This window comes from Panulirus ornatus, chromosome 19 (assembly GCF_036320965.1).
Source record: "Panulirus ornatus isolate Po-2019 chromosome 19, ASM3632096v1, whole genome shotgun sequence".
In the NCBI taxonomy this organism is placed as follows: domain Eukaryota; kingdom Metazoa; phylum Arthropoda; class Malacostraca; order Decapoda; family Palinuridae; genus Panulirus; species Panulirus ornatus.
The window spans coordinates 55,902,054-55,914,980 of NC_092242.1; the positions used below are offsets into that span (position 1 = coordinate 55,902,054).

At 48.3% G+C, this 12,927-nt stretch overlaps 1 protein-coding gene across 1 annotated transcript in view; it reads right to left on the minus strand.

Moving 5' to 3' along the window:
• Window positions 1–12,927, minus strand: part of LOC139755518 (metabotropic glycine receptor-like) — a 494,688-nt gene that overhangs the window by 420,722 nt on the left and 61,039 nt on the right. Inside the window, exon 2 of the mRNA XM_071673905.1 lies at window positions 5,008–5,202. Coding sequence (XP_071530006.1) covers window positions 5,008–5,202 — 195 coding nt within the window. The remainder of the gene's footprint in view (window positions 1–5,007; window positions 5,203–12,927) is intronic.

The following is a 12,927-nucleotide window of genomic DNA, read 5'->3' on the forward strand; positions in this document are numbered from 1 at the left end:
GTGACTTCAACAGCGGAGCTACCCACGATGAGAGACAACAGTGACACAGGGAGAAGAGGTCACGTGCAGCGAACCTCTTGGATGTCTCGTGAAACTGAGCTTTTGCTGAAGGCAAAAAAAAAAAAAAAAAAAAGGAAAGTTGGCTGGACTGTCTGTATGTGGACTGCCAGAAAGCATCTGACACTAACCTACCTACAGAAGGAGGCTCGTAAAAAATCCTGGAACTCCAAGCAGGAACACGGGAGAGACGCCTTACAGACCCAGGTGCTTTAGCTCGAGCACTTCCCCGGAAGCAGGTCTGCAACATGTAAACCTCGTTTTCTCCCTCGTGAAAGAGGAGAAAGGATGAATCTTTAGATCGCGCAATAACGTCGCGTCCAGTTTTGATAACATCATCCGCAATTATGTGTGAATTACTGGTGAAGGTGTCAGCATACAGGATCCCAACCAGGAGTAGTTTCAGGGGTGTCAGGTGGCAGGCAGGACTGAGGGTGTCAGGTGGTAGGCGGAACTGAGGGTGTCAGATGGAAGGTGGGACTGAGGGTGTCAGGTGGTAGGTGGAACTGAGGGTGTCAGGTGGCAGGTGGGACTGAGGGTGTCAGGTGGAGGCACCTGTGTGAAAAGACGAGTGACCAAAACTGGCCTGATCCATTTGCTCCTTAGCGCTCACCCGTGGCACCGAGTTAGCACTCTACTACCACCCCGTGTCTTTCTAACTCTCTACCCTGGACGACCTTCAGGAAGAGCTCGAAGACTACGTGGCCGGTGCGCTCCTCACAAGAGTGGCAACAAGTGTGTGTGTGTACACCTTCTGGATTTGAAGTAACTCTGCATCAACTGACCGTCACTACCGGAGGGTGAGACAGACGACCACTGCCGTGGATAACACAACCCCTAGCTATGACAGTAGATGCCTCACTCTAGCTAGTGTGTGTGAGATGGGGAAACTGTTACAGGAATAAAGACTAACATGGCTTCAGGACAAATTTCAGAAATCCAATAGGAATATAGTGGAGCCCCCCGATACCTTGCAGCAGTCCCCCGCTCTGAACGCCAGCAGCATACATCACACTGTGTAAGTAAATATTTGTCAGGTCCACACAGCCGGAGGCCAACCTCCCTCTCTGGCTGGATATTATTATAGAGAGAAACTGAAAATCTCACACTTTTACCCATTCTCTTTGATTTATTCCGCGGCCAGAGAGTGAGGGTGTGTGCAAACCCAACTTGCACAGAATCTCAAATAACCAAATATTACATCTAAAGTAAAACCAAAATTCCTTTTGAACATACGTACGTACGTACATACATCAAAGATACTAAAGATAAGCAAGCACCAAAACGAAGGATAAACAAGGTCTTTTAAAAGTTCAGGATGACCTCGAGGGAAACAAATGGAACAAAAATGACTCCTGTGTCTATATTTCTCACTCGACTCACACAGATTCCTACCATGCGAGAGCGAGGTGCACGTGAAGATGATGACAACATCCCAGCCACCACTGAATGTTGCAGCCCAGAATGAAGGACTATCCTGTCACTCAGGAGCAGCATGTGTGGGGGGAATAACTAACCACACAGCTGACCCATGACGTGCAGGATACGTGCCTCATGCCCAGACCCAGGGAGGTAGGTCGTCCCTCCACACACTGCTCCTTACGTCTGTACTTTCCTGTATTAACTGATCCACTGGTGAATGGAGGTGAAACGTGTGGCCAGAGAGTCGTACAGGACGGCTCTGACTCCAGCCACGACAAAGAACATAATTGGAATAAATGAACATATCTCAACGGCAGAGACCTCGAGCACGAAGTGAGACCACTTCAGCACGAGCACGACTCTTGAACACGACAGCAGAACCCTTGAACACGACATTACGACCCCCTGAGCAGGACGACAGAACACCAAAGCACGACGGTATGAGCCATGAGCATAACCGTACGAGACTTAGGGCAAGCGAATACGACCCTCAGACTGAGGGTAACACCTTGAGCCTGAAGGCACGACCCTTGAACACGATGGCACGGCCTTTAAGCACGACGGGAGAACCTCGGAACACGAGGAAACGACCCGTGGTTACAGGTGGCCTGAGCTCTGACCTTATCCTTACTGGTGAGGACGACGAAGCTCACCATCATACCAACGACTCGTATTTACCATCGTGTCTAATACGTCACAGTTTCGTGAAGATGAGAACTGAAACTTATTGCATTTGAAATGATGTTTCAAAGCCTTGCTTTGTAAGTATTTTAACAGCTGTTCGACAAATGTCTGTTAAATGTTGGAAATGTACACATATCAGATATGAGGAAAACAACTAAATCTCGCTCGTTGTTGACTTAAACATATAAAAGGTTCTATCAAAAGATTATCATGGAAATAGACTTATCTTATTTAATATATATATATATATATATATATATATATATATATATATATATATATATATATATATATATATATATAGAGTTGATAGAGATGCCCTGTGGAAGGTATTAAGAATATATGGTGTGGGAGGCAAGTTGTTAGAAGCAGTGAAAAGTTTTTATCGAGGATGCAAGGCATGTGTACGTGTAGGAAGAGAGGAAAGTGATTGGTTCTCAGTGAATGTAGGTTTGCGGCAGGGGTGTGTGATGTCTCCATGGTTGTTTAATTTGTTTATGGATGGGGTTGTTAGGGAGGTAAATGCAAGAGTCTTGGAAAGAGGGGCAAGTATGAAGTCTGTTGGGGATGAGAGAGCTTGGGAAGTGAGTCAGTTGTTGTTTGCTGATGATACAGCGCTGGTGGCGGATTCATGTGAGAAACTGCAGAAGCTGGTGACGGAGTTTGGTAAAGTGTGTGGAAGAAGAAAGTTAAGAGTAAATGTGAATAAGAGCAAGGTTATTAGGTACAGTAGGGTTGAGGGTCAAGTCAATTGGGAGGTGAGTTTGAATGGAAAAAAAACTGGAGGAAGTGAAGTGTTTTAGATATCTGGGAGTGGATCTGTCAGCGGATGGAACCATGGAAGCGGAAGTGGATCATAGGGTGGGGGAGGGGGCGAAAATTTTGGGAGCCTTGAAAAATGTGTGGAAGTCGAGAACATTATCCCGGAAAGCAAAAATGGGTATGTTTGAAGGAATAGTAGTTCCAACAATGTTGTATGGTTGCGAGGCGTGGGATATGGATAGAGTTGTGCGCAGGAGGATGGATGTGCTGGAAATGAGATGTTTGAGGACAATGTGTGGTGTGAGGTGGTTCGATCGAGTAAGTAACGTAAGGGTAAGAGAGATGTGTGGAAATAAAAAGAGCGTGGTTGAGAGAGCAGAAGAGGGTGTTTTGAAATGGTTTGGGCACATGGAGAGAATGAGTGAGGAAAGATTGACCAAGAGGATATATGTGTCGGAGGTGGAGGGAACGAGGAGAAGAGGGAGACCAAATTGGAGGTGGAGGGATGGAGTGAAAAGGATTTTGTGTGATCGGGGCCTGAACATGCAGGAGGGTGAAAGGAGGGCAAGGAATAGAGTGAATTGGAGCGATGTGGTATACAGGGGTTGACGTGCTGTCAGTGGATTGAATCAAGGCATGTGAAGCGTCCGGGGTAAACCATGGAAAGCTGTATAGGTATGTATATTGCGTGTGTGGACGTGTGTATGTACATGTGTATGGGGGGGGTTGGGCCATTTCTTTCGTCTGTTTCCTTGCGCTACCTCGCAAACGCGGGAGACAGCGACAAAGTATAAAAAAAAAAAAAAAAAAAAATATATATATATAATGAAAACTATCGCTGTATACCAGTTTGGTTACCACTGACTGACATACGTAACCCCAGTGTAGTATACACGACAGGCCAGTGGGAGCAGACGGCCCCTGTATCCCACTCAACACAGACTAACTCAGGGTCCCTCATCCGCCCAGCGGGGAGGGGGTGTGGCAAGGCTGTAAGTACCGTGCTCTCGTTTGGCTCGTATTTTAAAATCCCTGAACAAAAACTTTGACAAAAATGACTAATGCGTTCATTTTTTCCCCTGACCTGAGGCGTGCGCGGTGGAGGAGGGAGGATAGACGAAGCAGACGCACACGTTCTCAACACCTGTAGCAACCGTGAGCACTGGCTCCCATCCACTCACTAACACACTTACGACTTCCAACTGTGACTTCAGAGATGAGGCTACATCTATCACTAGTTAGGATCTCGTACACCGAGGTATATCTTCTAATATACTTTATGAATCTCGTAAAAAAAAAGTTAAGGTTTTGTTTGTCTAACGTCAAACTGGAAGCCAAATTTTTCTGGTTTCGTTCCTGAGTTCGGCTCAGTGGTAGGGACACAGAAGCGCCCCGCCAGTGTAGGTGTGGCACAGCCCAGGTCAGACGTGTATAAGAAGCAGAACGCCAAAGCTTTACCAGCTTCGTGTAGGTAAACTGTAGCAACACATGGTAAACATTTCAGAACACTTCGACACACACAGTGGGATACATCCAGATACATCTAAGTACAAGATTAAAGTGGTGTAACCTCTCAAGTTTCAGTAACATAAGCAACATTCAGCGTGCCTGACTAGCCTGGACGACCAGACTACATCGTTCATGTAGTCTGAAGCTGAAGCAGACGATGGCCACAACAGTCATTATAGGAAACCAATTCCATCACTTGTATACGACAAGGGGGTCTGCCACAACGTGTCTTTTCGTACACCACATGATGCCATACCATATACCATGCAACACCATATACCACCACATACACACACTGTAACCCACACCTGATGTACTGACTGTATGATAACATGTTTTGATTCACGTATTCTACAATATCACTTGTAACATCATCTCTCAATGGTTAATACAGTAGTCGTCTGTCTGTTAACGAGAGACACGGGTCTGACAGACATTTTGCTTCACAGAGTGACGACCATTGATCTCCTGAACACAATGAGGCAGGGACGGGAGTAGCCAGACACCCACCAACATAAAACCGTACACTAATGACTGGAGGGGAAGCTGGTCAAACACAGGCACTGGACTTACTTGAGCCTGGCGAAGGTGCCGTCGCTGGCCCGGCCGAAGAAGGGGAGGGAGTAGGCGACGACCCAGGAGCTGGAGGCCCCGCAGTCGTAGAAGGGATTGGGTGCCCAGAGGCCGTCTTGGTGGCGTGTGAGGGCCAGGGACGGGGCGGAGGACCCACCCAGGGTCAGGCTGGCGTTGATCTTCCGCTGACTGAACCTGAGGAAGAACGACACGACGACGTTAGACGGTGTGGGAGGCTCTGGGGGAGGCCTCAGTGGTGTTATCTGGGGTCGAGTGCTCTTCCCTGGTAGTGTGTGGCCTGTGAGGACAACACGGGTGCTTTGTGGTGTTGCTTGTGAAGTGTTATGTAACAATAAGTTTTCCTTTATTATTCTGCTGTGTTATGTGGTGTTATGAACCCTAGGTTGCTACTTACTTATTGTTCTTTGATGTTACATGATGTTACCTATGGATGCAGCGCTTTCATGTTGGTTTAGTTACATGCCAGGCGGCAATCTATGGGTCATCTCCCCAGTGTCGACCACACACACACACACACACACACACACACACACACACTACCACATCGGTCAGTCGTGGCCGAAGAATATCATTCACAACCCACAAAAAGACACTGGTCACTGCATCACAACAAGGCCTCTACAAGATTCTCCGCAGCAAACTCACGAACTACGCAATACAAGGAAATCTTGTCACATCACTAAACAACATCTGAAACACTCCGATCTTGACATGTGAGAAACTGGAAAAGTTGAGCGGGTTTGAACAGCCAAACTCCCTCCTTCCCTTGCGTTAGGTACCTCTCCAATGGAGCAGTAGTACTTCAACTCACTAACGATCACTACGCCAACAATTGCCGTAAGATTGCCCAGTCTTGACGCCATCTGCTTCCTAGCCTACCTTCCAGCACCAGCAGCCCTTGAGTCATACAAGAATCTCAAGTCACCAAGACATATATACACACAGCCTCAACGTAAAGCCCAGTCAATGACTTACTTATGCGACTTTTGACTTACGTATGAAGCAGGACAGAGGAATCTTCCCTGAACTCTCCACACTCCCCTGCTCCATCATCAGCGCTGTCTTCCTTCAGTTAAGATGCCCCACCGACTGTGAAACTTCACACGTCTCCCCAGAGTCGACACCAACCAGCTCACACTATCTCAGTGAGTCACATCCATCGGCATCACTTCAATCCCCAGCTCAGTGGGTGAAGGCTTAGCACTTACCTAAGCTACAGCCATTGTAAGCTCCATAAACCTTCAACAGTCTAGTAATATATGGATTCCCTCTACCATCCACTTACTCGTCTGTTTCCTACATCATATCTAATGCAGGTCAGAGACGCACACACACACAAGACCTCTGTAGTTCTAACCTTCACTGACCTCACCAGTCGGTCATAATCAACAATGGGCTGTGGAAAAGGCTCACCTTCCGCCCTGCAGACTCCCTCAGCGAGCATGGCTATGCTGTACGGTTCCCATGGGCCGTCTCCTCCCGCTACAAGTCCCTCACCTGCGACACAACACACGGCACAGAGATGGCACCCCGCGCGCCTCTTCTTCCTGCCTCGCAAACGATGGAAGTAAATTGACGACTCTGCCACTGGTCTCGGTGTTGACAACAACAGCTCCCATAACCACACAGCCCATCACAGCTGGTTAACATCGACCAGACCAACATCGTAGCTATGGACATCAATCTAACGATGTCCCACGCTCTACCATCTCTCTAGGCCCCAGACTCACCCAACATGTCCAGTCCACCACGCTTCTTGGCGTCGCTCTGGACGATAAACTAAGCTGAAGGTAACACGTCAGCGGCATCAGCACACCCGCCACCTAACGCCTCTACATTCTAAGTAGACTCGGGGCACTGGGCCTCCCCGCGCCGGAACTCAAGAACAATAATATATTCTTCCTAGCCTCACCTGTCTCCAGTCCTGGAGGCCAGCAGACAGGTGCTGGGGGGGCAACAGTCTAGTCATGGGGAGCAACAGATAGTCCCGGGGGACAACAGACCAGTCACCAAAGGCAAAACCAGTCCTGGAGATAAGAGACCACTCCTGGGGCAAGAGACTAGTCCCGGAGGCAGCAGGCCACTCCTGGGACAAGAGACCAGTCCCAGAGGCAAAAGGCCACTCCTGGGGCAAGAGACCAGTCCCGGAGACAACAGACCACTCCTGTGGAGCAATTGATCAGCGCTGGAGACAACAGAGCAGTGCTGGGGGCAGGAGAGACACACACACGTCCGCGGCACACGTCTTGGGGGAGGGGGGGACGATGGATCACCACATATGGGTCTGGCACGCACCCACGGCCGTAGAGCAGCCGCCAGCGTTAACAGCCTGGCGAAGATACGAGACTAGTGGAGGAAGGGGCGGGTGAGGGAGAAGGGGGGTCCGTGTTGAGGGAATGTGTCAGGAGCAGGTTCCTGGTCACACTAGTAAGATCTAACGCTGAAGAAAAATCTTTGAATAAGAGGATCTTTAGGATGAAAAATATAATGTCTGGAAATAGTGAGGGGGAAAAGATCCAAACTGACGAGTGGTAGAAGCGGGTGACGTGGATGGAGAATAAGAAAAAACAAAACAATGGAGCGTCAGCATCACATGAAGTGTAGAAATAGCAGCCAAATTCTGAGAAAACAGAAACAGAAAACATGAGACGGTAGCAGGAAGGAAAAACGAGCGACAGAAGTCTTTGACGACGTAACCTGATACTGCTGGTGCAGCGGCACAGGAGGAGGGAGTCAGGTGACGCACCCACCTGCAGGGGAACACGCGAGGGGGGGAAGGCAGGAGGAGCCAGCAACATAGGCACTGCCACCTGGCAGGTTCATCGTCGTCATGAGGTGTGATAGAAAACGGAGGCGAGCGGAGTGGCGGAGCTGTGAGGCTTGGTACGATACCCGGGGAAGAGCGCATTCACGACCCAACCCCACCGTCAGATGCCATGCAATACCACACCCTCCACCCACACCGGGGAACCACAGTTTGGACAACACACACACACACACACACACACGCCTACGTCGATGCCCACCGTCACACACGTGCCACGCACCAACACTACACAGATCACCACCAGATAGAAACAGAGTAGGCAGAGGTAGAATATAATATAAACAACTAAAAAAAGGTAAAGATAAACTGGTACAAAAATATTCAGAAGCAGAAGCATTGTGTTGAGGAGCAAGACGACTAGACAGGAGCGACCACGAGGCAGCATCAATGATCGCACGGTCGACCATAGCAAAATTGATGACATTATTAATTCACGAACACATACAAGTACGGATGATGGCCAACGACAACTGACGTATCAGACCTACAAACAGCCACGAAAAAGGAAAAAAAAAAAAAACTCACAGGAAAGAACCATCAAGACAAAAACGACCATATAACATCACCGCACACAGGCCTTCACGACCTCCTGAACATGACCAGCGCCACGATGACCAACACAGGCAACTTTACCGCGAGAAGCCAAAGCTAACTACGTCATCAGGAGCACCAGATACTGGACGACCGAATTACCCAGCCACGTCCCTCTTACGAGGTGCCAGGGAAAATGTCGCTGAGAATAATGAACGCTGCATTAATCAAGATGACACCTACAACATTACAGCCTCTATATCCAATATGAGGTGGAAGTACCATAGCCTCTATATCCAATATGAGGTGGAAGTACCATAGCCTCTATAACCAATATGAGGTGGAAGTACCATAGCCTCTATATCCAATATGAGGTGGAAGTACCATAGCCTCTATAACCAATATGAGGTGGAAGTACCATAGCCTCTATATCCAATATGAGGTGGAAGTACCATAGCCTCTATAACCAATATGAGGTGGAAGTACCATAGCCTCTATATCCAATATGAGGTGGAAGTACCATAGCCTCTATAACCAATATGAGGTGGAAGTACCATAGCCTCTATAACCAATATGAGGTGGAAGTACCATAGCCTCTATATCCAATATGAGGTGGAAGTACCATAGCCTCTATAACCAATATGAGGTGGAAGTACCATAGCCTCTATATCCAATATGAGGTGGAAGTACCATAGCCTCTATAACCAATATGAGGTGGAAGTACCATAGCCTCTATATCCAATATGAGGTGGAAGTACCATAGCCTCTATAACCAATATGAGGTGGAAGTACCATAGCCTCTATATCCAATATGAGGTGGAAGTACCATAGCCTCTATAACCAATATGAGGTGGAAGTACCATAGCCTCTATAACCAATATGAGGTGGAAGTACCATAGCCTCTATAACCAATATGAGGTGGAAGTACCATAGCCTCTATAACCAATATGAGGTGGAAGTACCATAGCCTCTATATCCAATATGAGGTGGAAGTACCATAGCCTCTATAACCAATATGAGGTGGAAGTACCATAGCCTCTATAACCAATATGAGGTGGAAGTACCATCTCTGCAATCGCCATCGCTGCCCGAAATATACAAGAGTTTACCCGAAGCCTAAGGCACTACACCGTCACACTTAAGGTGACACGTAAAACCTTGAACAGTTAGGTATGTCATATATCACCACGAGGCTACTATGCAACTTCCTTAGCCAGAGTACGTCCGACATTCCCCATATCAGCCAGACTACGTCTGACATTCCCCATATCAGCCAGAGTACGTCCGACATTCCCCATATCAGCCAGACTACGTCTGACATTCCCCATATCAGCCAGAGTACGTCTGACATTCCCCATATCAGCTCCACAACGTCAGCAAAACTCTCTTGACTAAGTTCGGTCCCCCCAGAGCAACAACCCCCCGTGGTTGACGCCAGTCGTAACCTACACCAAAGAAATTCCCCTCCCTCTCTCTCCCCACGCCCAATAGGGAGCAAGTCTACGGACATCTCTTTTTACACAGACTCAAATAGTCATCTCTTACAACTCACACTCGCTCTCCCCCCCCAACCCACAGCCGCTGGTACTGTCAGAGACACCCAGAACTCAACAGCTTCGGGGAGGGGGAAAAAAATAGACTAAGAAGTAAAAGCAAGCATAAACCAACTCCTACCATTGTGGCGTTAAAGTGAATAAAACCCAACTACACACATTCACAGAGGTAACCAGATACTGCACCTGGGGCGCTGTAAAACCCACACACACACACACACACACACACACACACACACACACACTCTAACATTACGAGGTTTTATTACAAAAAAAAATAATAATAAAAAAATTGCACAGGGTAAAAGCAACCCTAACAAGCCAGCACGGATCCCTCCACCTACAAGAGAGACAAGTATTACCCCTGGTAAAGGCAATGATCCTCCCCATGCTGACCTACTCCCCTGTACCCACACACACACACACCTCGCCTCCAACGAACGCACGACGAACCTACATTTCTCATATAAAAAAAAATAATACAATTTCTCACAAATGATCGTACCGCTTCTGGACTTTCCCCGTTATTTTCGCTCACTTCAGTATTGTCCCTTGGTCCAGAAAATGAAGGTCATTTCACGGTGTAATTGGACTGCAGCCCAGGAGATGAGGATCATTCTGCCAGTTGCATGTGTACAGTCCAGCTATCAAATTACCCTGAACGTCACAATCCACAAGTTTATTATTGCCAGCGTCCAACCTAAGCCGGGGACGCTCAACCCGCCCCTCACTCTTGCTTGGCCAGGAATAATAACGTTTACCACGATTTTACCATGAAACCTGTTAGCTGGTGTACCATGAGACCTGTTAGCTGGTGTACCATGAGACCTGTTAGCTGGTGTACCATGAGACCTGTTAGCTGGTGTACCATGAAACCTGTCAGCTGGTGTACCATGAGACCTGTTAGCTGGTGTACCATGAGACCTGTTAGCTGGTGTACCATGAAACCTGTCAGCTGGTGTACCATGAGACCTGTCAGCTGGTGTACCATGAGACCTGTTAGCTGGTGTACCATGAGACCTGTTAGCTGGTGTACCATGAGACCTGTTAGCTGGTGTACCATGAGACCTGTTAGCTGGTGTACCGTGAGACCTGTTAGCTGGTGTACCATGAGACCTGTTAGCTGGTGTACCATGAGACCTGTTAGCTGGTGTACCATGAGACCTGTTAGCTGGTGTACCATGAGACCTGTTAGCTGGTGTACCATGAGACCTGTCAGTTGGTGTACCATGAGACCAGTCAGTTGGTGTACCATGAGACCTGTCAGCTGGTGTACCATGAGACATGTTAGCTGGTGTACCATGAGACCTGTTAGCTGGTGTACCATGAGACCTGTTAGCTGGTGTACCATGAGACCTGTCAGCTGGTGTACCATGAGACCTGTTAGCTGGTGTACCATGAGACCTGTTAGCTGGTGTACCATGAGACCTGTCAGCTGGTGTACCATGAGACCTGTCAGTTGGTGTACCATGAGACCTGTTAGCTGGTGTACCATGAGACCTATTAGCTGGTGTACCATGAGACCTGTTAGCTGGTGTACCATGAGACCTGTTAGCTGGTGTACCATGAGACCTGTCAGCTGGTGTACCATGAGACCTGTTAGCTGGTGTACCATGAGACCTATTAGCTGGTGTACCATGAGACCTATTAGCTGGTGTACCATGAGACCTGTCAGCTGGTGTACCATGAGACCTGTTAGCTGGTGTACCATGAGACCTGTTAGCTGGTGTACCATGAGACCTGTTAGCTGGTGTACCATGAGACCTGTTAGCTGGTGTACCATGAGACATGTTAGCTGGTGTACCATGAGACCTGTCAGCTGGTGTACCATGAGACCTGTCAGCTGGTGTACCATGAGACCTGTTAGCTGGTGTACCATGAAACCTGTTAGCTGGTGTACCATGAGACATGTTAGCTGGTGTACCATGAGACCTATTAGCTGGTGTACCATGAGACATGTTAGCTGGTGTACCATGAGACCTGTTAGCTGGTGTACCATGAGACCTGTTAGCTGGTGTACCATGAGACCTGTTAGCTGGTGTACCATGAGACATGTCAGCTGGTGTGCCATGAGACCTGTCAGCTGGTGTACCATGAGACCTGTCAGCTGGTGTACCATGAGACCTGTCAGCTAGTGTACCATGAGACCTGTCAGCTGGTGTACCATGAGACCTGTCAGTTGGTGTACCATGAGACCAGTCAGTTGGTGTACCATGAGACCTGTCAGCTGGTGTACCATGAGACCTGTCAGTTGGTGTACCATGAGACCAGTCAGTTGGTGTACCATGAGACCTGTCAGCTGGTGTACCATGAGACCTGTCAGCTGGTGGACCATAAGACCTGTCTGAACTTAACATGAGACTTGTCTCCTAGTTTATAATGGAAAGGTGTGTGAGGGCCTCGCTGTGGGTAGGGAGCTGTGTTTTCGATGCATTGCCATACCTCGTTAACGCGGGAAACGGCAAACAATTCCTCTGTTGTAAACGTTACCTCGCTAACGCTGAAAATGGCAAATATGTATGAAAGAAATTACATATGAAGTGAAATACACACACACACACACACACACACACACACACACACACACACACACACACACACACACACACATACAGCCCTCAGTAATGCTCGCTCAAACTGAATTTCAGTAACGCTTTCAGTCGTGTGCGCCTTCCCTCCCCACCTTTCCCTCGTCCGTATGTGCAGCAACGCATCATTTCTGGCCACGCACGAAATCGATGCAAACTCCTGGGGCGTCCAGTAAGGTGCCCTCCTTACCCCTCCTCTATTCGGCCTAGCTTATGAACCAACCGTAAACAGTTTATCTACTCAGCTGAACATGCAGCTCACGCATGACTGGCACCTCGGCAGGCACAGCAGAAGGCCCCGTGCATGGGTCTCACAAAACCCAACCGAACACCGGGGGGCTCTCCCTTAATCTCTTAGCATATGAGATCATCAACTCCGGACCAGAGACGACCAACACCT